A 22108-nucleotide genomic window follows, 5' to 3' on the forward strand; every position below is an offset into this window, starting at 1 on the left:
AATTTATTTCTTTTATTTAGCTTTTATGGTTTTATGGTTTTGTTTAGGGGTTTTTATTCTGTATTTGTCTAAAATTTGCTCTTTTAAGGCTTTAAGGCTCAAAGCAGCCATAAATGGTGGTGGATTAAGGAAGCTTTGGGCTGGTAAAAGAGCCCAACATATTTGTAGTTTTCTGTATTTTACGTTCTTTATTCAACTGGTGATTGTCACTAACCCAGTAAGTCAGACTGCTATAGTATAATACAGAAACAAAGAAGATAAATTTTAAACAGAGGAGAATGTGGGTATAATCTATCATACCCAAATACCAACTCAGCAAACCACAGAACCGTGACAGATTCCATAAGCATACCTTGGACAGCCAGGAAGATCAAAATAACACTTTTGCTTTGAAGCCTGGCATCCTCCTCTCCCATCAAGCTTTTTCTCTCATCTAAAATTTAGCTATGTATCTGCTCTTCAAGTTTAAGAAATCATACACGATCCAGCTTTCTTTTTATCAGTAAAATAACTGAAGCAAACCACATGCAAGCAATGTGAAATACAGCTTTATGGTATCACTTTGTCATTCCAGCTCTTTATTGCGGCTGTACAAAGTGGAGAAATATTTTATCTTACTGCTTTGAAACCAAGAAAAGTAGACCTGAAACAAACACCAGCCCCCAGGCTTCTTCATATCACACAATTTAAAAACAGCAAACGCTGTTTTATAAAGCGCTCTGCTTTATAAATCTGTCATTAAATGACAGGCTTAAAAGAAACTTCTACAAACATGATTTATTTTACAGAGTTTCTTGGACCTTCTTCTGAAATATTTCATAATGACAATTCTAAGAAATGGAATATCGTGCTACACAGATCACTGGCCTGATACTGTGTTCCTATGTTCCCAATTTTAATAACATGCCAGTTTATCAGACTTCAGCAAAGGTCAATCGTTTTGTACAGAAGGGTAGTTTCTCTCCCTTGAAGACTTATGCTGTTGAAATAGCAAAAGTAAGAAAGCTTAAATTTGAAGGAAACAAAGAAAAAAATACCTATTTTAAAAAATGAAACAGAAACCCCCAGCATGTAAGTTACATAAAAAAGTACACACAGATTTTGACCAAGCTCTTATTCACTCTATACTATAACCCTTACGAAGTAATGCAACCGCATCCTCCTATCAAAGCCTTTTTTTTTTAATATGCACTAAAGATTATTTTTAGACTACTAAAATTTTCTTCCCAGCTGCATACACACATTTCAACCGCACGCCCACCCCAAGCCTATTGTTAAAATAATTCCATTTATTTCAGCATAAAGCCTCCAGGTGCTTCCTTTTCAACACTTACATTGAACACCTCTGTACTGGCAGACTCACAAAAAGCTTTGCATGCCCGATTACAAAAGCTAAAACCAGTATCTGTAAGCAGAAACAAAAAAAATCCATGTTCTCTTAAGAAAAACTACCAAATACTGAGAATCGAGCAGAAACAGCAATTCTTCCATTCCTAACATTTAAGCTTCCTTTCTAAATCCCTCAACTACTACAGAAGTCAATCTGTAGCACACCTTGAACAGTGCACTTCTGCATTTCCGTGGAGTCCTAATAATTGCGTGAGATTCTGCAGATCTGTTTAACAAAACCCAGTTAAGATCAGGTCTCCATTAATCACTCATCATGTGGCTGGATACCTGACTTCGCATGATGCTGAAGCCCTTCCCATTAAGAAACAAATGTTGGATTCTGGTTATGTGACACACTTTCGTTCATGCTTTAAAATGTTCTCTTACACCAACACTTGAAATGCATACAGGTTACATCAGCACTCATTTTAGATCTGCATCCAGTTCTTTTTTTATTTATAGAGAGAAACTAGATTGAAAGAAGGTTTATGAACTAGCTAGCGTGAAGCAGATCAGCATTATTAGGCCATTTTTTATTTCACTAGATGGACATCTAGTTAGAACTTTTGCAGCTGTACATCATCAGAATTGTTCTGATAAAACTCCAAGGAGCTTTTGGTCTGGTCAGTGTTTGGATGCAAGATCTTTAGCAAAAGTTTAGCCTGCAGAAAGAGGTATTAATGATTCTTCATTGAATATTCCTCCTTCTGAGACACTAATGGACTGACACGGAATTAAAGGAGTATCATACTATCCCCTGTATATATTACAAGACAGCATAGCCTTTTGTGCATTTATAACTCATAGGTCAGCAAGACCATTAAGTTGTAGTACAATGAAAACACGCTGTTGATGCAAGTTTTACCTCTCAACCTAGAACAAAGCAGCAAACTACTGTGTTAATATGTCCAACCCGTGAATAGCTATATTCTAGGAAGAAACAGTTCACCCACTGCATTCTAGGCTGTATGATCTACTTCCTCTGCTGGAAACAATTTACCAGAGAAGCAGTGTTTCCACCTCTATTTGCATAAGCTTTTCTGAAAAATTCTCTATTTTATTTACTACTTATATTTAAGGACTCACTACAGTTTGGCTAAGCTTTCAGCAGGAACTTCTTCATGGTTTTTCTAATATGCCATCTTACTACAGCAGCAAAAAGAAGCATCTATGTTAGTGTCTATAAAACATTCTGAATTTTTTATGAATGAAAATGAACACATTCAATTTATGACTATTTCCATTACTACACTACCCAACAGAAAAACTTGTTTTTATTGATGAATGCCTCAAGGAACATTCTCAAGGCTAGTTATAAGCTCCACCATGTGGGAGAGAAAAAAACAGGCTTCTGACAAATTACTATGTCAGAAGAGATAAAGCAGCTTATGCCTACAGTAGTCTGATGACTGATGTTAACACTGGACGGAACCCAGCATGGATTAGCCTTAGTCCGCATTAAGTGACTGTTCCTGTGCTGGCAGAAATGTAAGCAATAGTTGATCTCTAACACATTCGTTTTGCATCAACAGACGAAAATATCAAACAGAAAAAAATGTCAAAAAACCTATTTTAAACTGCAACTTAAGCTTCAGGGGTTGACTTACCCCGAGCTGCAAGTCTGCAACTCAAGTTACATACCTTGGAATGGTCAGCCAGTGCAAGAATTTTGGTGCAAAATTAACTGTTTCAGTACAGGGTTGTGGATTTTTTTGTTCTGTTGTATTTTTAAAGGTGGCTATTTTCAACCCTGGCATTAGCTTAGCCAAAATGCACCTGTCTGCACTACAGTTAAGGAAGCGATAGTGTGTTTGGAAACATACTAGGAGACTTCAAAAGATATTTTGAGCTTAAAGGTAAATTCCATACAATACTCACTTTTCTCTTCTGGTTTTCTCTAACTTGTCTTTCAAAATCATGATCTCCTTCTTGAGGGCAAGCTGCTGGCTCTCTGCATCCCGTAGTTCTTTCTTCAGACTTTTTATTTCATTAGCATGCATTATTTCACGTTTAGATAGTTCCTCTTCATAGAAAACACTTTTCTTTTCCAGGTCTGCCTTTAATTTAGTGATCTCTTGCTGGTGTTCTATACTGCTTACCCCAGGTGAGCGACCAACCTGTTTTTGCTAAAATAAACAGCCCCAAGTTAGCGCTCAAGACTGCGGAAAATTATGCTTAATAACAACTCAATATTCATAAGTTTATGTTTAGAAAATATCCCATTACAGACTTGAGTTAAACACATCTATCTCAACTTTTTTGAAAATTTGTTAGAGCATAAACCTGAACTGTACTGTTTATCATTTTGTGATTTAAATGCAGTAATAGTTTTCAGGCCATTGAAAATTTGATCATCGCACTAAACACCTCTTGCCACATTCTGACGCCCCTTACACGCAGTCAGAAAGTGACAACACAAGATTTTTATGCTCCCATTCACATGGTTGACAGCAACAAGTTCAAGTGACTTTCAGGAATGGAGAATAAGGACTATGATATACAGTCAATATATTTTAAAGCACAAATAATTTGTGGAAAGCTATATTAAGACAAGCAGAGGCTTAACTGAAGGCTAAAATCTAGCTACAGAAACACTATATGGATTGCATCAACCAGGAGGGAAACCTGAGCTATTTTACTCAAACTGACCATTTACATCATAGTGGATTAATAGGAAAAACAAGCTTTAAACAATAAGAGTAATTACTTCATTTTTCGCAGCTGCATAGCTCTCTTAGTGAGGTCTTCTGGCATTTCAATAGTCTTTACACATTGCTTCAGGATACATACACATTTGCACCAAATGCTGCACTCACTAAACTCAATGTCCTGCCATAACATAGAGGAGTCAAGATCAGGTTCAAAATGAGATAGTGGCATGACATGCACTGAAATCCAAGTAAGGAAATACTTTTTAATGTAAACACATGTATAACTTGGTTTGGAATTTTTTCTATTTTTTTAAATATGTAATTAAAGGTAGTCTAAGGAAAGGCAATTACTTAGTAAAAACACTGTGTTTTGAGAAAGTGCAGGTACCTGGAAAACCTACTTCCTTACGGTGACTGTCTCACACCTTCAGGAGGATTGAAGATATTTTGTTAATTATACCTCCATTCTTACCACGAGATGTCATGGCAGAACATTCAGATGAGCTGAATTTCTACCACGACGAATTCTATGAGAAAGCTGGGCCTTGCTGTTAGTGTCAGCAGAACACTGCAAAACCCCCAAATGCATGAGCCAGATACGTGCTGCTACCGCATTGTTTTCTCTAACTCATCAAAACGACCATCTGTTTTATCTAAGAGTAAAATCCTGCCTTTAGAATGCAGAATGGTAAATTGGAGAAAGAAGATGCCATCCTAACAGGAGACAGTCTGGAGAAAGAAAGATTAAAAAAGAAAAAAAAGAAAGAAAGTACAGGAATTTTCTTTCACGCACAGGCACTTAACTACTGAACTTGTTTGTTACTGCCCAACATGCCGAATTACCTACACATATAGGGCAAGAGAGTACATAAAAAACTTAGGCTTTGCAACATTAGCTATCAGGTACGTAAGATGTTTTAATGGTATTTCATATTTTTTTCCACAATGAAAAGATACTATTAAGACCATAAGACAGATGGTGTGGTAAAAGAGAGAGCTGGATGCTACTGTACAGTGGCTTATAGAACTAGAGTAATATAGTAGACAGAGAATATATTTTGAATTGATGTAAGCACAAATTCCAAATAGATGTTTTCATACATGCCTGTTTCAAATGGACAAATGGTGCAACTGAGACATAATGCATCTCCTGGCACACAAATAGTTAGATGCCATAACTCTGCATTGGAAGTCTTCCCTCTCTCTCCCTCTCACGCACACACACAGACACGCACAAATCCCAAACAAAAAAATACTTCCACACAGCAGCTCTTTCATTAGGCAGTTATGAAGCTGAATAGTCCAAACTGACAGCAGTGTTGTAAATATTACTATATATGTATTGACATGTACATCACGTACTATGGTTACCATAATTGCAACATTAACAGACATCAAGTTTTGCACTTGAAGAATAAAGAATAACCACCATTAAATACTGCAATAATAGAGCAGGTGGCATGGGGAACTTACTATTTAAGTAATGTAATCCTAAATGAACGTACCATTAAAAATCTTGGAAGGCTTCTGGCTTGTCTTTAATGAGATTAGCCTTTTGTTACAAGTGCTATTTTGTATTGCTTCAAGGCTTGTATCTTGCCCTTTGCAGATGGTAATAGCTTGGTTAAGAATATGAAGAATCTTACTTCGGATTGTGATGCTAATAGCCCCAAGTTTTAGGGTATAAATATTTGCCAAATGCAACGTATTAAGATGCAATCTTCCTTATTACAATCCTATTAATTATCACTTATGTGGATTACTATATTATTCCTCTCAATTTAATAATTTGCTGTTGCTCAGGTAGGAAGGAAAGAGATGAGAATTTCATTTTCAATGTGCTACCTAAATATTTAACATGCAGAACTTAGTCTAAATTTGCTTGAAAATAAATTACAAAAGAATAAACAAACAAAAAAAATCAGCTGTACAAATTAGCACAAAACATTGCCTAGTTGGCCCACCTAATTCAATCCAGAAACAGAATTTTGGCTATCTGAATACACACCTAAGGCTTTATAACTAAGTTTACTGAAGTAAACAGCAAGCGTAAGATCTTCTAGCACAGCTATGAAATGCCCAAAAAACTAACAATAAATACGTCTGTCTACTGGTGAAGAATGGAAAGAGATTTGTAGGTATTATAATATTGCTCTGATGAAAATGAAAGCCCTCCACTTCTGTTGTTACATAGAGCTCTATTTTTCAATGTTAATGGAAGCTTGATCAGAATCAAATTCATTGCAAATGGTAACTGGTTTCTTTTGGAACCTTCCTCCAACATGTGGTCCAAGTCATTAACTTCTTCACTTACTCATACAGTGTGCTTTCACTACTCTTACCATTCCAGTATTGCATTCAGCTTCACTGTGAAGAACAATGTTGAGAGATGCCTTACACGGTCAGACCCGTATCTTCCCTAATGCAGTGGCTATGTGGGGACAGCACCCAAGCCTGCCTTTTTTATGAGTCCATTCCCCTTGAATACAACTGTTGGACTAAAGTATTAGAGGGTATCTCTCTGCACAGTCAGGGGACCTGGTGTTCCTCAAATTTGTCTAATTCCTTTATGAACGTGCTGATACTGTCACAACCACAAACTACTGTAGCAACAAGTTCCAGGAGCTCACTCCCCATTCTGTGAGGAAGTACTATATTAAATGCATGTCCTGTTTGCTTCATCGGTGCCCCTCTGTTGTAGTACTGTAGGGTTTGGTAAACAGCCATTTCCATTCACCTCATCCACTACCTTTGTGATTTTGTAAACCTTAAACATAATTTCCCCTCAGCTTCTTCCTGCCCAAATTTAAGAGTGACATCCAAATAGATGTTTTCATACATGACTGTTTCAAGTGAGACATAAGGCATCTCCTAGCACATAGACAGTTAGATGCTGTTTAACGCACCCCAGGATGCGATTTGCCCTCTTGGCTGCCAGGGCACACTGCTGACTCATATTGAGCCTCCTTTTTTTGAAAATCCAAATATATGACATCCACTCGATCTCCTTTATCCACACACTTACTGACAACTTCGCAGAACCCCAGCAGATGAGTGTTGCAGGACTTGGCTGGACAGAAGGCACACTGCCTCCTTCCCAATAGGCTCTGCTTCGTCCATGAGCTCACTGACCTTATTCTTTACTACAGCCTCTACCCCTTTCCTAAGGAAGTCACAGCCACTCCTCTGCAGTTCCCTGGATCTTCTGGATGGCAGAGCGTCTATAGTAAGACGGTGCACATCTGGGCCAGCAGTTCCCTTACTTCTCACCTGAGTTCCTTCAGAACCTCCTCGGCAAGGCCACCGCTCCGGGTGACTTCACATCTGACTCACCTGCCAGCTGTAACGCTTCCTGCACACCATCCTCAGACTGATCCAGCTCATCTGACCAACCTGCTGCAAAGAATGCACTCTGTCTGGCAACCTCCCCTGCTTCCGCAGTAAAGTCTGGCAAACCAAAAACTCATTGAGCATTTCTGCCACAGCCCTATCAACTCAGAGATTAACTTTTTCATCCCTGCCAACAAGTAGCCCCAGGAATTTCCTAAGGTGGCTTTCTGCTTTTGATTTAAAGAATTTCCCACAATCACTCTGAGCATCCTTTGCAAAGTGCTCTCTAAATTTTCTTTATTTAGCCCTCAACATCCTGTTTACACACACAAATAACCAGTCATTTATGGACTTTTCTGTTCTCCTCATTTGCACCAACCTTCCTTTTGTCCTTTCCTTAAATATTGACTCTTTCTCTATGATAGCCTCCTGAACTTAACTAAGGAGCCATGCAGAGCTTTTACTGAATGGATAATGCAGTATCACAACAACTACACGTGATACAAAGTGCGCTTACTGTACTGTGAAATATTACTAAGAAAGCTACAAGTCCCCTTTCCTCTTCTGATAAACTTGCCCTGTTGTTATAAATCAGCATATCGTTTATTCTCAATAGATCTCCAATAAATTCCTCTTGCCTCTTAAACTGTCATACAAACTCTTTGCTGATGGTGAAGATTCATGAAACCAGAAGAAACACATCTTAATTTTCAGATAATCTGAATTCATAGCAGCAGAAGCTTTATAAATCCAAATTTCATATTGAATGGATTTCCTTATTTTCATTTAACAAAGCAAGGCAAAATAGAAGAATGTTTGCAAAAAAACCCCAAATTTTCTGTGCAGTGACTTAATATTGACAAATGTCCCACAGAATTCTAATTAACACCCCCCCCCCCCCAATTATTCATGTAAATTAAGACCAGAATAGGCCTAATCTGACATTTTGCACAAAACGTTTAGAATTATCCTACTGGACAAAACATTGGGAACAGGATTTTGCTGTAAATGAACAGCAATCCTCATGTGGAAATGAAAAAACTTTCTCATTCAATTTTTGAGGAAGTCTAATTTCTTCAGAGCACTGTATAAAATGCTAAATCATAGAAAGAAGTAACAGTTAACATTCTTGGCTTACTTAAATTTCTGCTCCTACAAACACATACATGTGTGAGCAATCTCATTGATATAAACAAAACTCTTCATGCTCAATGCTGCTCTTGTGCAAAAATGTCTCAACTTCTGGCTGAGAGGCAGAATACACTAAAATTTTTCCTTAACAGTTACATTGGTTGACATCTATTCTGGAGTAAACCATCTTTCTTTTAACTTACATGCTGAGGAATAACACAGTACACAAAACACCTACACAGAAACCTGCATTGGCTGCAGGTTTATCTTCAAATACTCAACCATCCTACACTAAAAAAAAAAAAACCAAACATTTTTAACAGGTAAAGTTAAACAAAGTAACAATGGAAGCAATTTGGTAAGAAATCATCGAGTATTAAGAAATACTTCAGTGAGCAGTGAACACACTGGCCTGAAAAGTGCATTAGGCAAATGTTCATTTTTCTGGACAATAATGCAATGCATGCTTGCATAAATATTCAGCATCAACTGAAGTGATAAACTGACAATACCCTTTTGTCCTACATCTGAAAGCAATCAAACAGATCCAAGTCCTAGTTGAGTAGTAAGTTTGCAGGTGTTAATATCAAAACAGACTAACCTTTAGCCCTTCTACTTCGCTTTCCAACTGTTTAGAGTACTGTTCACTCCTCTCTCGCAATTTCCTGTCTTTGGATGCCTCAGCAGCTGCGGCTTCAGCTTGGACTTCCAGCTACAAAAGTACATACGTTTTTAATAGTAGGATTCTTATACTTTTTTTCAAAATCTATTGATGGTTTTCAATGTAAGAGATAAATCTTCAGCACTAAACTGGACACTTCAAATTCTTAGAAAACAAAATTGGTACTGTTTGAAACAACAATCAAAGAGTTAAAGATTTACAGATAACATAAAAAAATTACTTTGTCAGAAAACCTTACATATAACTACTATTTCATAGATTCTAAACAGTCTTCTCACCACTTACTTCTTTTTTAAGTCTCTCTGTTCTGCGTAACTCTTGCCTTAAACTTTCTACTTTTTGCATCACCACTTCCATTTCTTCCTCCTTATCTCGGAGCTGGCGGGCAAGCTTTTGTTTTTGAGAGTGCAAGTCTGTCAGCCGCTCGTTCATCTCTGAGAACTCCTGCATTGCCAATTTCCGCTGGCTGTGTGCATCTTTCAGCTCTTTGGCTTGGGATTTTAATCTGTCACTAGACTCTGCCAGTTCCTACAGTTTAAAAAAAGAATTAAGTAATAAACCTAGAAAGCTGCAAGGCCAATTCTGTCTTTGGATGCACATCTAACACCTTCTCCAGAGTGAATAGAAACTACATATTCATTTCTTTTCATGAATGCATCTACGATACAGATTGTACGTCTCTATAAATAAGGAAAGAGGCCAGGTTTTACACTACTAAAGTTAGTAAAACTGCATACATTTACTCCATTATTATAGGTTCAACACAAAGGCTTTCAAGCACTTGCATTAAAACATAAAAATACCTCGCTTTCTTAATTAAAAATGTCATTAGCATAGTTTTTCAAGAACTACTTAAATGAATAAAAAGAATAGTACTTATCTCTACTGCTAAATGATTAAAAAAAGGTTTTGCATTAATTGAATGGAAAACTCCACTCTATGAGAATTTCTACTTCAGTAGCTTTTGAAAACTGACCTGCAATGGCAAGTATGATTTCCATACACTGTACCATACTATCAAATATTACAGAAAGTTTCAGGCAACCAAACACTGTAGTGATGAACAGCAATATATGATAATTATTACTTTAAAAGAACCCACATGAAATAACACTGCTAGTGCTGTGATAACTCTACAGCACAATACCTTCAAAAAGCTTGCTGTGTCCTACATCTGTGCTACTACACTACGATTATGGGACCACAACAGTTTAAATGGTTTAATGATGTTCAGCCAAACTCGAGCAGAACAAAGAAGCAAGGAAAAGCGAGTCTGAGGATGAAAAGAAGAGCGGCAGGAAGAATTAATATTTGGCACTATTGACATCTATGCAAACTTAAAAGCATTTTCTAAGGTTGTTAAAAAGAGGTCCTAATCACTACAAGTTGTTTTAGAAGACAGATGGTCTTTCTGGGACAAACTGGCAGCTTTCAAGGTTTTAAGAGCCTTAAGGGTTAAAAGAAACAGTGTTAAATACCGCTGGCTCATTGAGTGTGGAGTCTAAAATACTGGGCCAATATAATCATGATGAGAAACAGTATTTCACACCTGATTACATTTTCAAGTTGATTTAACCATGAATACAAAAAAGAGCCATGAAAGACAGTATGTTACAAATAAGAAAACAAGGAATCGGGGAGACAGAGAAGATGACGTAAAACCCAGTATTCTTTAACTGTAGTTATTTCAAATTACTTTTCAATCTTCATATTTGGGCAATTTTTCACATCTTTCTTCTGGAAACACTTCTGTGACATAGCCCTAATATTGTATTCTTAACATTTTTTCCCTGCTACAGTCTCAGCAATACTTCAGATTAAATTAGTTGTCTGGAATAGTTCTTCTCTATTCTGTCTTCTCACCACTATCGTTATCACCTTAATCTGATGCTATAAAACCTTCTTTGGATCAATTTGGATCATGGAGTTGTTCACTACCTAGAAGCAGTCGCCTAGGACCACCCAGCAGTCATACATACAATGCGATAAATAATGTCCTTGTCTTCAAAAAAGAGGCAGAAAGCAAAATAGGTCACGCTACACATTTGTTGTTTGCTTATTAATTTTACACTTGAAAGTTATTTCAAGCAAAATGAACAGAAATAAAATAGTCTTTAGGGTTTAGAAGAGTTGCTGACAAAATGCTTTTACCTTATTAAGATCTTCCCTCTCTTGCTTCAGCGTTCTGACCTGTTTCTCGAAAGCCTTTATTTGTCTGGAAGCATCATCCAACTCCCGCCTCGCAGTGCTGGCCTCCTCAAGTTGCTGTTCTAGCTGACCAGAATCTAGAAAAAGCAGCACACTTCTGAACACGTTAAGGAAAAAATCATTATTCTAGAATAGCATAGTCTAGCTGCTTGAGGACCCTTCACTATTTCTTCTGGTTTCCGTTTAATCACAAAATAATGCCATTTTTATCGGTTTAGAAGAGAGAGTAGGTTGTTTCAACTGCCATTATCTGCTTTTAACACAACAGAATAAAAGGTCACAGCTTGCTGCAAAACAACTAGAAAATGATAACAACTTGTCTTTTCACATTATAATAATCATGCACTATACAAATTCTGTAATGTATGCTCTAACATGACCTATACATTTGACTTTTATGCACTGTGATGTAATATATAATGCATCTTTTATTATACTGTAACTATAAACAGTCTCCCTCCTCCCCCCAAATTCCCCCAGAAAGAAACAGTAAAAGTAGCGGGTCACTCAAGAGCTGGCAACTGTTCTCCTGTTGATACGCTTAAAATTAACTTCAGATGATTTTACTTATTTCTAGTGTGAAAACCACTTGTGTTTATGTGATCTGCTTTATTACTACTATAAATACAGGAAAACTATTACAGCCAGTTTCTTACCATCAGTTACACAGCGAAAGTACATTTCTAAGCCACAGCTAAATAATGTCATATCAATACGCTCAAGTGCTACAACATGAAAAGCTGAAATCCATAAAATATGACAACTGAAAATTTCTAGCTAGTGGGTGGTTTTTTTTCCCCTCCTAGTCCTTCACTTAAAAACACAAATTTAAAGCAAGATATATATATATATATGAAGGTAGGTTAATTCCAGGTTCTATGAAATCACTGGACATTTTGCCTTTGATTTCAGTTGTGGCAGGTCTTCAGACCATATGTATTTACCCACAGAACAGGAACCCATCTATACTCTTAATAAGAGCCTTTCACTACATTTTGATAAATGCAACCCTAAGAAACTGGCTCTTGGAGAAATCAAACATAAAACCGCATACATTTCTAAGAGCTGTAATTTCTGAAACACAAGAATTTTATAAGCAAATGATACCATTAGCTTATACCCAGACAAATAGTCACTATTGTTTTAATTCATTGACTCTTGTTTAAAAATTTAAAAGAATGCATTTAAATAAGAGGTGTAGCTCAAAGCCAGAAATTATTAACTGCCTCTCTTATGTAGTCTACTCTGAAGTCACCAGCAAAAAGAAAGTTTGTATATCGCTCTGCTGAGCCAAGATAAATCTCTCTTCTGTGCATGAACTACTTTGTTCCATAGCTCTGTTTTCTTCTTCCATCGCTGCCCTTTACATATTTGGCAATATGAAAGATTCCTCAAAGTTTTCTCCTATGTAACTTACCGAACAAAAATTATAACTTTGACCTCAAAAATTGAAAGCATATGCTAGCTTGTCATTTCCTGGAAAACTAGATAGACAAGAAGAACGTATTTTTCTAACGTCCCCCCCCAATGACTCCTGAATTTGACACAATTTCATGTTAATTTTTTATTACCTTTTTAAGCAGGTGTTTACTCTTACAGCTCCAGAAGAGGCAGTAAAACAGGTTAAAGAATATAACTAAAAGCTAGTTGTGACATATGTGTAGTCAATGGTAATTTTCCATCTAATCACCCTAGTTGTTGCTAACATTTTAGCTAATATATGCAAACACTCACTATAGGATGTTATTACGTTATGCTTAATTGCCCAAGAGATGAGCCCAAAGCATAAAGTTCAGCTCTGCACCTGAATTGAACCTTCTTTAAAGTTTATCAGATCTAGATTTGGAAATTTAGATATTTTAAAGGCCACCCAGAAAACTTGGAACCAGCTCCCCTAAATTTGGAAGCATTCAGACATGACCATTATTTTGTTTGTGCCTGTATTCAGTCATTAATTTAGTTTTAAAATCTATTTCACAAAAAAACCCCATAAAATCAAGCAAAATACAACATTCTCTTTTCCCAATTTTATCAAATTAGCTTGTATTAGTTACAACTCAAGGCACAAATGAGTGCCTTCTAATTAATGGCTGTATTGACCGGACCAGACAAGGCATTAAAGTACATACTGGGAAAGTTATGTGGTGACTGGGGATGGATTAGACAACTGTACATCTTCCTCATTTGATCACACTATTCACTTCCAACCCAAAAAACAAAAGCATGTACTGTATCAAGGAATAAATATACAAATATATATGTAGCATGAAGCAGAAAATTCTTAATGGATAATTAAGGGAAAACCTTCTCAATATTAACCGACTTCTTTTAAATGTGAAAAGGGATATCAGTTGTGTTGGGGAATGCTCCCACACCTTTTTTTTTCTTTTTTTTTCCCCCATTACCAAAGGAAGAGAGTAATACCTTCACCAATGAACTAAAATCTAAGTTGTAGCTCAATAGTCAAAATAAAATATAATTTAAAGCTGATCCTGACGCTTTTCTATGAAGGGCTGGTCCCATCCGAAAGCTGTTCTTGTAGATGTTGCTTTTCAGTGGTCCCAAAGAGCCAAAAACAGAGCTGAGGATTGCTGCAGAACAGAGGTTTCTGATCGTGTTGTCTTCTTCCTTGTTACAGCAGCAAGGGGGGAACATTTGGCTGGAGAGAAACTTCACAAAAACCTTTGACCTGACACAGTGCCAAAATGGCATCACTCAAACCAGAGTGATCCTCCCTGAGCTAGTTAAGCCATGCTGACATCCAAAAATAATGCTTATGGTACAACACAAAACTGCTGCATCATACCAGAGCAGCTGTCCAACTGTATATCTGTAACAGACTTTTTTCAGACTACACAATTTTAATAGCATATAATCTATGTGCTGCAGTCTGCAGTTCATACATAGCGTGCTTCTGCCCCATAACGTAGCAGCAGAGTCTAAACACACCAACTAAACTGTCTGGAAGTTAAGTTCAAGTTATGCTTTCTGTGGGTGTTGCTGCTGGCATTCCTGACACTTTCAGGAACTGAATGAAGTCTTTTCACAAATACAAACCAGAACAAATCTTTTTTGTAGTTTCCTCCAACTTTTCTCACTGGGTTTTTTCCCTTGCCACAGGTAAGATGTGGACATATAACAGAGATCCATCTACCACTACTGGTGTCTGATTTTTCTCACACATAAAATGCAGATATTTTCCTATTTAGATTGACAAAAGGAATCAGATTTGTCCTCCCCGTTTCTATGGTTCTACTCCTGATACCTAAAAGTCTCTATCAATCTTATTAATTTTCCTATATAAAAACCATCTTACTGTACTTCCTTTCTTTCTCTCTGAAGATGTCTCTGTTCTCAAGATCCTATTTTGAAGAAACCGCTATGGAGCAGGATAGGAGAAATCCTATGTTATGAATCACTACAGGAGAAAATTCCCTTTGACTTAATTCAGAGCGTCAAATCCAGAATACTGAATATTAGTATTAGTAGCTAGCCTTTAAAGTAGGCTGAAAAGATATTAGCTAAACAGACTGCAAATTGGTTCACTAACAGCTATATACAACATGGTGGTGCAATAGAAGCTCTCCCTCTGGAAGTTCTTAAAACGTGATTTGCCAGAATCTGGGAGAGTAAGGCTGGAAAAAGATGGATTTGGATATATCGAATTTCTTTGACTCTTTCCCTAAACGTCTCCAGTAGCCTCTGTAAAGACACAGGATACTGGGCTAAGTAGATCTTTGCTTTTTGACTAGTTTGGGAGTTCTAAAGAAAGGCAGTATGACATTAATTAAAGAAATTCAGCTCTTTATCTGCACAGATTTCAAAAACACTTTCCAAACTTAAAGGGCTGAGATACTTGATAGCCAAATTTTTAGTTATCATAAAATCTTCATGAACTCTCAGAAACAAAGGAATTAAATGGAAATGAAATAAATGTTCAGTTTTGTAAGAAATGATAGCTCATTGATAGCAGAGCTGAGAGGTGGTTCCCTCCCCCTCTCATCTCCCTTTTCTTGTATGCTCCTATTGCCCACCTTGTGCTGATTTATTAGATCATGAATTGATTAAATTCTCTATATGTAGATATTCTTTCCTTGTTTAATTGAGTGAATTAAACTCAAGAGAAAGTCCGGGGCATGCACAGAGAGAGGAAGAGCCACATAGCTGTGAGCAGGACCTGTTTTGAGGGCAGAGTTTTGTTTGATCAGTTCTGCTGCTCGTGGAACTGCAGCCTTATAGCCCATAGTGTCCTCTCTCATGGAAAACACCCTTCACTACTCCCTGCTACTTGGAAAACTCAGTATCACTGTAGTTTCATGCACACAGCCCACCTCCCAGATAACCCACACTTTTCTATAAGTACTGTTCCAAGAAAACAGGCAGAAAACCACATCTCCCGTTTGAATTAGCTTTTACTCCACATCCAGTTACAATGCACTAAGCAACAGCACACTATAAGCCTCTGTGGTTTCAAAGAAAATACAAAAATAATCAAAATTGTGGTCACATCTCACAAATTTGGCCCTTGCAAGGAAAATTCAACAGAAAATGAGATAATGAAAAATATCAATTGATGCTTAAATCATAACAGATCACCCTTCCATCAAATATTTTTAAGACTATTAAAACTGCTAGGCTAAAGTCTTCACCCCTCATGTTTACTCATGTAAACAAGAAACAACACCTTCCTTGCTTCGAGTTTACTACCTATGTACCTTCATACCAGAGTGCAGAGGTGTACAAAGCAAGGAATGCTAAGGTGTGCTACAGTGAGTATGACTGCTAAAAGGACTGCAGTGACTTTTGATACTGCCAAAAATAAGCAAACAAGTGCTCCATCTGCTCTTGCAGTACACATTGCAGGATGAAGGAAAAAGAAAAGGAGAAGAGAAAAAAAAAAACGGTAGTACTAAGGAAACTGGTCACGGTTTCACAGATTCTCAGGTAGTACCTGATTCACATCCATGTTAATTAGCAAGACCATAATTTAGAACTAATGGAACTTTACTACTAATAGTAATAGCAGAAGTCACTGAAATCTTCCTTCCTCCTTGCAACTGGAATTACTGAAGTACTGAATATTAAGTTGAATTTGTAGAAAATGTTGTGCTACCAATGAAGAGCGAAGGGTAAAATGAGAAGTAAAAATAGACTGGAAGACTCTTTTAGAAAGCAAAGTAAAACTAACATTACATTATGAGAAAAAAATCTTGTCAAAATATTGTTTCCTGTTACAGTTTTTACATTAATATTTATAACATACCTGTTACCTGTTTCTTCAACTTTTCAATTTCTTCTTTCAAACTTTTAATTTCTAAATCTTTGCTTGCTGTTATTGGGCCATCCACTGTTGAATACTGCAGAGCCTGGACTGTCTGGGTGGACTCTAGAAAAACATGGAAAAGCAAGGGACAAATTACACTTCTGACAACTGAGGAGGTCAAAAAGATATCACTGATAAATTAAGACATGCCAAAAAGCCTCTCCACTGAAGATTCTACAATTTATAATTTCCAACTACTAAGTGCCAATTTTTCAGTAATTGTCAGCTTGTCAAACTAAGTTCTTAGAGGTTTTAAGAATGAAATCGTTATGCCATAGTAACCATGGCACAGTGCGAACAAAGTTAGCATGTTATAAGAAGTTGCATACATAGGATATTACAGGCCTAAAGAGTAACAGAAGTTTAATTTGTCAACGGAAAAAATGAAGATAATTCTTTTCTGCTAGAAAGCATTCTAGGAGGTGTATTTTTTTTTTCCCACGGTATAAAACATACCTTACAAAGCTGCAAGCTAATCTAAGTCAAAAAGTGATTGAATGACCTTTTTTCATGACTATACCTTGCAGTTTCCTACTAAGTTCAAGTTTTTCCTGTTCTAGACGTCTTATTCTCCTCTCATAAGCTTCTGTGGCTAAACTATCCTCCAAAGTTCTTTGAATGCTGGCATCAAGATCCATGGAGGGTGGTCCAGCTGTCAGTCTTAGACAGCTGCGGTCTGAAAGCACACTGGGGGAAAAAAATTAAACAGTATTGAGTTTTACAACAGGCTGTGTTTAAAATAAATTTAAAAAAATTATATCAACCAATAAATAGTTGTTTAAATTGTTAATTACTATGTAATTTATTTATACAGTCAAATAATACCTTCTTAGTATGTGCTCATTAAAAATTGAATTCATTTTTACCTAGCATGACTGATCTCCTCAATGCATTTTTGTTACACAAAAGTGAATGAACTCCTGATTAAAAATTATCATTATGGACAGTCTACATTAGCCAGATAGCAAAAAGCAACAATCTAGATAGTTAGTAAGATTACAGTAACAGTTTCTTTTAAAATAGTTAATCAAGTTTCCCAAATACTTTAAAGACAACAATCACAACAAATGCTGTGAAATTATCACATGACAACTAGAGCAGGTACGTATCAGAAATGCTGTGGCCCTGATTCTGTGGATACTCATGTACGCATACTAGTGCTTATGCAAAAAATCCTTTTGAAGTCTACAGGACATGTCACATAACCAGCATTAAGCACATGTGTTTGCAAAAACATAGGCCTGGTTTTTCAATGGTTGTAAACGTTCTTTATGTATTTAATTTCATAAACGATCAAGGAGCATACATGGACTTCCTTGTTACTGTTCAATTTAGCAGTAGAGACGAACATGACAAATATTACATTAATACCAAGTATCAATAAGAGTAATTTTTTAAAAATTTCCATTCAGACTTACACGAGTGTCAAAGGACTAGTAATAAAACTGTTTTTAAAGTCTAATAAGCTAAGTTCTCTCTGGGTCCACATATCTGGTCTTAACTTTGTTATAGGCAGTTAACTTCACACATTGTCTGAAAACCACCCTTCTCAACAAAACTCCTCTGAACACAGGTGCTGACCTTCAAAATTCATGTAAATTTTACCTGCAGAGAGCTCATTCTTTTGGACAGACAGCATTTTAGATTATGGCCTAGTAATTTCCTCAATAAACCACATTCTTTGGTATCTGTTTGGTTTCAGAGACAGAAACTTAAGACATTATGTAACTATCCTACAGACAATTTTGGAACTCTTAACTTACCAGCTACTTGTATATGTGAAACCCACAAATGGTAAATGATGGCCAGAAAATGCAGTGTGTGATGGTGGAGGCATTGTTTCCTAGAAAAATAATAGGACAGTTGAGTAAGTAATATCCTACTGGACTTAAAAGAAAAATACTTTTGAGTTTAACCATATGTGAAGTGTTAGTGATAATATCATACAACTATATTTGTAGTCATCCTTATCTATAGCCCAAATATGAAACGGCATCACCTAAATCTATTTATAATAGTATGCAATATACAAAAATATAGCATGCTGGCATAAAAATGCTTTTCTAATTAAATAGGCTATCGTTGGAGGAAAGCAGAATATTACACATATTAGAAGCCAATTTATTCCTTCTTTTTTCCAAGAAACTCTTAGCACAGAGAGTATCACCTTTTATTCCTTCCTATACTCCTCTCTGCTATCTAGTCAGCAGGGCTTCCTGCCTGTAGATTTACCAACCCCACTTCTGAGCGGGCCATCTCTATTTGGAGAGAACAATAGTCAGACATTTACTAGAAAGAAGTAATACAATCCGGTTTTCTAATCCCATTAGTGCTTTTACCATTTCTTCCCTCATTGCTCCTTTTTCCTGCCAGACAAAGAACTACAAACCAAGACAAATCTTTGAGCTTCTCCTCAGGCTAAAATAACCCTGTTGCTATACTATTTGAACCATTATAAGTTCTAATATTCTTAAATATCCTGTTAAAAGTTTCCTGTTTAACCCCAAAATGCAAGGTTTATGTCACTATACTAGAGGTGACCTTAGGGAGTTTCTTTTGATGACAATTAAGATTATCACACTGAAAGTGCTAAAAGGTCCTAAATTTTAAGAAAAAGGGTAACATAAAGATTTTTTTCAAACAAAAAAAAAGGAAGAAAGGAACCAGTTGTACATTTTTACATGTAAAACTCAGCAGGAGAGAACAACCCTGTATTCAAAAGAAATCTAAAATTACCTTTTCAGTGGTGGCGTCAGCTATATTGCATCACAACCTTGACCTTTTAGCAGACAAAAATCTTCACATCAAAAAAGAGTTCCCAGAATAAAAAGCAACACCAATGACATGGCTAGATTATGTAAATACATCAAGTCTACATTGCTGGGCTCAATTATTACACATTATGGTTAGGAAAAGTAGAATTCTTTACTTCTCCTTCATATTTTATTTTCATAGTTCATAGATTCGAGTTTCAAAACCGTTTTTATGAATAACTTTAAAAAAGACCAAATGCATAATTCTGTGATTTTAACAGCCCATATGACAGTTTTCAGTTACCACACAGGTAACAATGTTGGTTCTAAAATATCCTATCTATTGATAACAATGTAGGATTCTGTAAAAGAATTTCTTTGCTGATTCTTTGGCAGAGATCAAAACACCTATTTCCTGCTACTTGTGTGAATTCAACTGTATTATCATACTGACAAAATTATAACTGAATCCACATCTATCATGCCTATCAGTAAGACTACTAAATCAAACATTTAAAAGCTCAAAACCTGCAGAAAGGTGCAAAAAGAAATGGTAAAAATATAACCTTAAATTAAACAAAACAAAAAACTACCTTCACATGTTTCAAATGAGGAAACTGAAAATGAAGCTCCAGAAATGAGTGTTCACCTCAAACAGTTCAATAGCATTGCTTTTCACCCCCAAAAGTCTAAAGCAAATTAAGAATCGGACTCTGTTTTCACATCTGAGTCCAATAACTCATCACAGGAGCATTCTTTCTTCACCTGCAGCTCCTTGCTTCTTTACAATGGGAAAATATTCACACCGCACAGGCACCTTTTGAGTGCCTCAGTTGCGAGATTACGCTCTAAAAAGGAAGACCCCTGGACTGGCCAACATTAGAATGTGTGAATAACCCCCAACAGCTATTTCAGCTTCACAAACATGGCATCACAGAGACTTGTTACACACAGCATCCATTCCTGCCACCCAACCCTGATAGCTGTTCCTGGACAAAATAATGTGCAAACAGATATCTGAAGACTGTATAAAAAAGTTTTAAGACAAAAATACTTCAGTTGTGAAGGCAGATGGGCAATACCAGATGCAAGTGAGGAAAAACTGAGGAAAAAATGAAAAAAATGCAAGATGTCCTATGCAGCTAGACTGACTTTCTTAATTTGCCTATATGAAAGGACTCTGAGACCTAATGCTCCATGCCACATATGTCCACCACTGGATTTCTTTCAGACAAAGTGTTTTCCGTGTTTTACTGTGCCATTGGAGGAAAGTGAATGCAAATAATGATCATCCTGCCTATATCAATTCATGTTGCCTATCGCTTATCTGCAGGTCCAGGAAGCTCAGTGGAATTGAGATGCACAGGCAGTTCAGAAAACAAAAGCAAAAATGGTGAAAATGCTTCACCTCACATGTAAACAGCAGGTTTCTGCATCTTTCAACAAACACACCAAAAAAAAAGTATTTCCAAGGAGACAACACAAGGCATTCCTCTGATGCTAAGACCTCTATCATCTGCCAATGTTCCTGTTCAAAAGCACAGTAACACTAAGGTTGTTAAATATCAATAGTTGCAAAGCTTTTTAAGCAAAGGCAAAATCATTTGTTTATTACTAAGATTGTTCCTGAAAAAATGGCTGTAATATTCCTCCTAAATTTCCCAAAACTCAACTCAAGTCAGAAAACAAGCTGGAAAAATTTTAGTGGGAATGAACTGAATGGAATATGAAAGATATGAGCAATTAGACTAGAGCACTACAGTAAAATGCATTATGCAAACTTAGTACGAGTCTCAACAGTGCTCTGCTAGAAATACTGTGTCTTGCAGACTATATACATGTAAATGTATTATTCTTTATAAGACTGGACACTAAGAACTTGTTACTGCAAACAACAGATGTATGTGTTAGTTAAACATGTATAAAGTTACAATGAATTTACAAAATTGAACTGAAGTTATCTTTACACATATATGTTTGGAGGACCAGCCTCCAAACTATGAATGTATTCCCCCTACAGTTCTTCAAAGCAGCACTTTACTGTTTATGCAGAACATAGTGAACACACTGAAATAAACTGCTATTTACATATATTTCGTTGTAAGGTATACTACAAAAGCAGGTTTGTCAAAATGTTAATTGTATACTTACAGAATTTTTTAAGCAATCATCATCCACATCAAAGTTCGATGTATCAGTGGGGCTGCTGACTTCTGGGATGTAAGGTGCCTCACAGTTTCTAATGTTGTCCCAATCAATCCCAGCAAAAAATGGATGGTTCTTAAAGTCTTCTATCCCATTTTGTCCAAGTCGATGCTCTCTGCTACAAATGAGCCTTCGGATGAGGTCCTTTGCACTTTCAGAGACATCTGTCACTTGAGCAGGAAACTGAAACCTCTCCTTAAAGATTAAAATAAGAGAAAATAAGTTTATTACCAAGAAAAAGTTGGAAAAATCACCCTTCTTAGTGGAAATTATTATGTAGAAAAAGAAATGTGCAAATACTCCAGTTCTTAAATATATGCAGTAAGGTTTCTAGGAAAAAGACTTCCCCAAAGGATAGAAACTACTGAAATTTTTTTGTCTCCTAGTTTTATTTCTTTATTTAAATTTCTGTCACACTGTTGAATTCTACAGCTAC

General features: G+C 36.4%; 1 protein-coding gene across 1 annotated transcript in view; it reads right to left on the reverse strand.

Annotated features, from left to right (window-relative positions):
- CDC42BPA (CDC42 binding protein kinase alpha) overlaps positions 1–22108 on the reverse strand; it is a 192187-nt gene that overhangs the window by 59783 nt on the left and 110296 nt on the right. Inside the window, exons 9-16 of the mRNA XM_075147264.1 lie at positions 21619–21867; positions 18478–18557; positions 17235–17401; positions 16655–16777; positions 11335–11468; positions 9469–9711; positions 9103–9213; positions 3268–3515 (exon numbers count right to left, since the gene is read on the reverse strand). Of these exons, the coding sequence (XP_075003365.1) occupies positions 3268–3515; positions 9103–9213; positions 9469–9711; positions 11335–11468; positions 16655–16777; positions 17235–17401; positions 18478–18557; positions 21619–21867 (1355 nt within the window). The remainder of the gene's footprint in view (positions 1–3267; positions 3516–9102; positions 9214–9468; positions 9712–11334; positions 11469–16654; positions 16778–17234; positions 17402–18477; positions 18558–21618; positions 21868–22108) is intronic.

The sequence above is a fragment of the Calonectris borealis genome, chromosome 3 (assembly GCF_964195595.1).
Source record: "Calonectris borealis chromosome 3, bCalBor7.hap1.2, whole genome shotgun sequence".
In the NCBI taxonomy this organism is placed as follows: domain Eukaryota; kingdom Metazoa; phylum Chordata; class Aves; order Procellariiformes; family Procellariidae; genus Calonectris; species Calonectris borealis.